The sequence below is a fragment of the Nematolebias whitei genome, chromosome 5 (assembly GCF_014905685.2).
Source record: "Nematolebias whitei isolate Nwh7 chromosome 5, NemWhi1, whole genome shotgun sequence".
Taxonomy (NCBI): Eukaryota; Metazoa; Chordata; class Actinopteri; order Cyprinodontiformes; family Rivulidae; genus Nematolebias; species Nematolebias whitei.
Genome location: NC_056502.1, coordinates 8,301,216 through 8,303,788, shown reverse-complemented (window position 1 = coordinate 8,303,788; position 2,573 = coordinate 8,301,216). Strand labels below are relative to the sequence as shown.

The 2,573-nt window shown below is 35.3% G+C and overlaps 1 protein-coding gene across 1 annotated transcript in view; it reads left to right on the top strand.

Moving 5' to 3' along the window:
- The window catches only part of LOC119409864 (asialoglycoprotein receptor 1-like), a 4,165-nt gene extending 2,106 nt beyond the window's left edge, over nucleotides 1-2,059 (top strand). The window contains exons 3-7 of the mRNA XM_037676770.1: nucleotides 462-578; nucleotides 980-1,369; nucleotides 1,449-1,612; nucleotides 1,746-1,858; nucleotides 1,933-2,059. Of these exons, the coding sequence (XP_037532698.1) occupies nucleotides 462-578; nucleotides 980-1,369; nucleotides 1,449-1,612; nucleotides 1,746-1,858; nucleotides 1,933-2,059 (911 nt within the window). The remainder of the gene's footprint in view (nucleotides 1-461; nucleotides 579-979; nucleotides 1,370-1,448; nucleotides 1,613-1,745; nucleotides 1,859-1,932) is intronic.
- The last annotated feature ends 514 nt before the right edge of the window (nucleotides 2,060-2,573 follow it).

Below are 2,573 nucleotides of genomic sequence, written 5' to 3'. Positions count from 1 at the left end.
GAATATATATATATATATACATATATATATATATATATATATATATATATATATATATATATATATATATATATATATATGTAGGGGAGTGGTGGCACAGAAGGAAGGAGATGGTATGTCATGGATTGAAGGTGCGCAATAAATATTCTGAACAAACTTATGACACAAGTGGTCAAATGGTTGTTTAAAAACACAAGTGAGAGGCCTGCTCTAATGTCTGCAGCAGCATAATGCTTTGTCAGCTTTTTTCTCTCATCACTGTATTAAATCAAATGTTAATTTAACATTTCACTCTCAGAGATTTCCTGAGAAAGCTTTTCTTTAGAAAGGCTGTGTTTAGACAGATGACTGAGTTTATCTAAATCAAATTTAAACCAAAACTACCGTAATGATTTATTCCTAGTTGGTGTAATTATCTGTTAAAACCATGACATCGTATGTTAATATCTGTTTAGCCCCAGCAGGACCCGTGCCTGATAAAGAACCAAAAAGCAGACATCGATATTTGAAGGTGGCTTGTTGCTTCGGGAGTCTTTGTGTCATTTTGCTGTTTGGACTCATCGGACTCTGTGTTTATTGTAAGTAAACAGGTTTTTCATACATAAACCCACATAAACATGAAGAATAATATACACATGAAAAACTGCTGAGGTACAAACAACCCAATTTGTAACCCAGTGATGGGACAACTTTGGACTGAGTCAACCATGGGTGCCGTCGTTTTAACTCAGCAGGTTATCAGTTTGATCCAGTATACAGGATTAATTTTAAATGTACATACACTTGTTGCCCATGGTTCTACACATGCTTTATGGGAGCGTGGCAAAGAGAAAGCCACTGTTGAAGGGAACTCATAATAAATCTGAATGGTTTTTAATCAGTCTAGCCAAATTCTAATTTTGGCAAAAACTTAAAGTTACCTTACAAATGTTTGCAAAAAACAAGTTAACTTTATGTGTGTGTGTTTTATTTTGTATAGTTGCTTTAAATCCTCCGAGCGATGTGGATGAGTTGCATCATCTGAAAGCCAATCAGTCAGCTCTACAGGCTGAAAATCACAACCTGACCAACCTCAACATCAAACTCAGATCAGACTATAAAATTCTGACAATACAGTTTGACAACCTGACTCGGACATTTACTGTCTCAGACAGCAAGATCAAAAACCTGACTGGAGAAAACCAGAAGCTCACAATGCAAAAGCAAGAGCTGGAGACACAAAAGGAGGAGTTGGAAACTCAAATCCAGAAGCTGGAGGCAGAGACTAGAAACCTCACAGACCAAATGACAAACATGGAGGCGATCTGGAATAAGCAGAACATCAGTCGAGCTCAGTGGAGCGTTGATGCCTACTGTCCAAATAAAAATGGTGCGTTCAGAACTCATAATTGTAATTATGATCCCACAGTGTAGTCCTGGTATTTATGAGCCTGTTTTAATATTTTCAGGAAGAACGTGTTCAGCTTGTCAGAAAGATTGGCTACTCTTAGAGTCCAGCTGTTACGTCATTAATAACCCTTATGAACCTGATCAGAAAACCTGGGAAGAAGCTCAAGCTGGCTGTAAAAGCAAGACTTCAGATCTGGTTTCTGTGGAGAATGAAACTGAAAAGGTGATGAAATATCTTCATATTTGCAAATCTATTAATTGTAGGTTTGAAGAAGGGCCATGCGAGTCTGACACATTGTAGTCATTTTAATGAGTTAGTTAAATATCTTTGATAGCATCTTATTTCATTCTTTCAGAAATTCATCAGTGACAAAAGCTGGAGCAGTTCAGATACCAAAGGATACTGGATCGGCCTTAGAGCAGAAAACAACAAATGGAAGTGGGTCGATGGAAGTGATCTGGCAAACAAGTAAGACATGGACCTTACACAACAAATCAGTAAATCTAGCAGTCATGTTCAAGCTATAATTTATTTGTCCACAGCGGCTGGATGCAAGAGCCTCCAAATGATGGTTGCTGCGCAATTTCTGTCCAAAACCAAGACTGGAAATCAGTGAAGTGCAGTTCCAAGCAAAAGTGGATCTGTGAAATGAAGGCTTTATCAATTTAAAATCTGCAATCAATTTTTTGGTGTGATATGTCAATGTGTAAAATAGTATAGCTTTTAACAGACAATTGTTTTTTTCAACCTTTGTTTTGACAAGTTAGTCCCGCTGAGCCTCGGGGACTCATTTACAAGAGAGACCTGATTTCTTAATAAAGAGTGATGACAACAATGACTAACAACAACAACAATAGACAGTAACAAAAGAGGCATACAAAATTTAAATTTGTATATTATATATATATATAATATACAAAATTTAAATTTGTATATTATATATATATATATAATATTCAATATAATGCTTGATTGTTTTACTATGAAACATTACTGAAATAATCAAATAGTAATTTTTAAAGTGTGTTGTTTTACTAAATATTCAATAAATAAGAGTTAAAGTGTGTTGTTTTACTAAATAATCATTAAATAAGCGGTATTATGAAAAGCTGTATTTTCTGTTATTTTGCAGTTTCTTGTAAGCCATAAGGTCAAATCTCGAGGGTACTTCATCTCAGAAGAG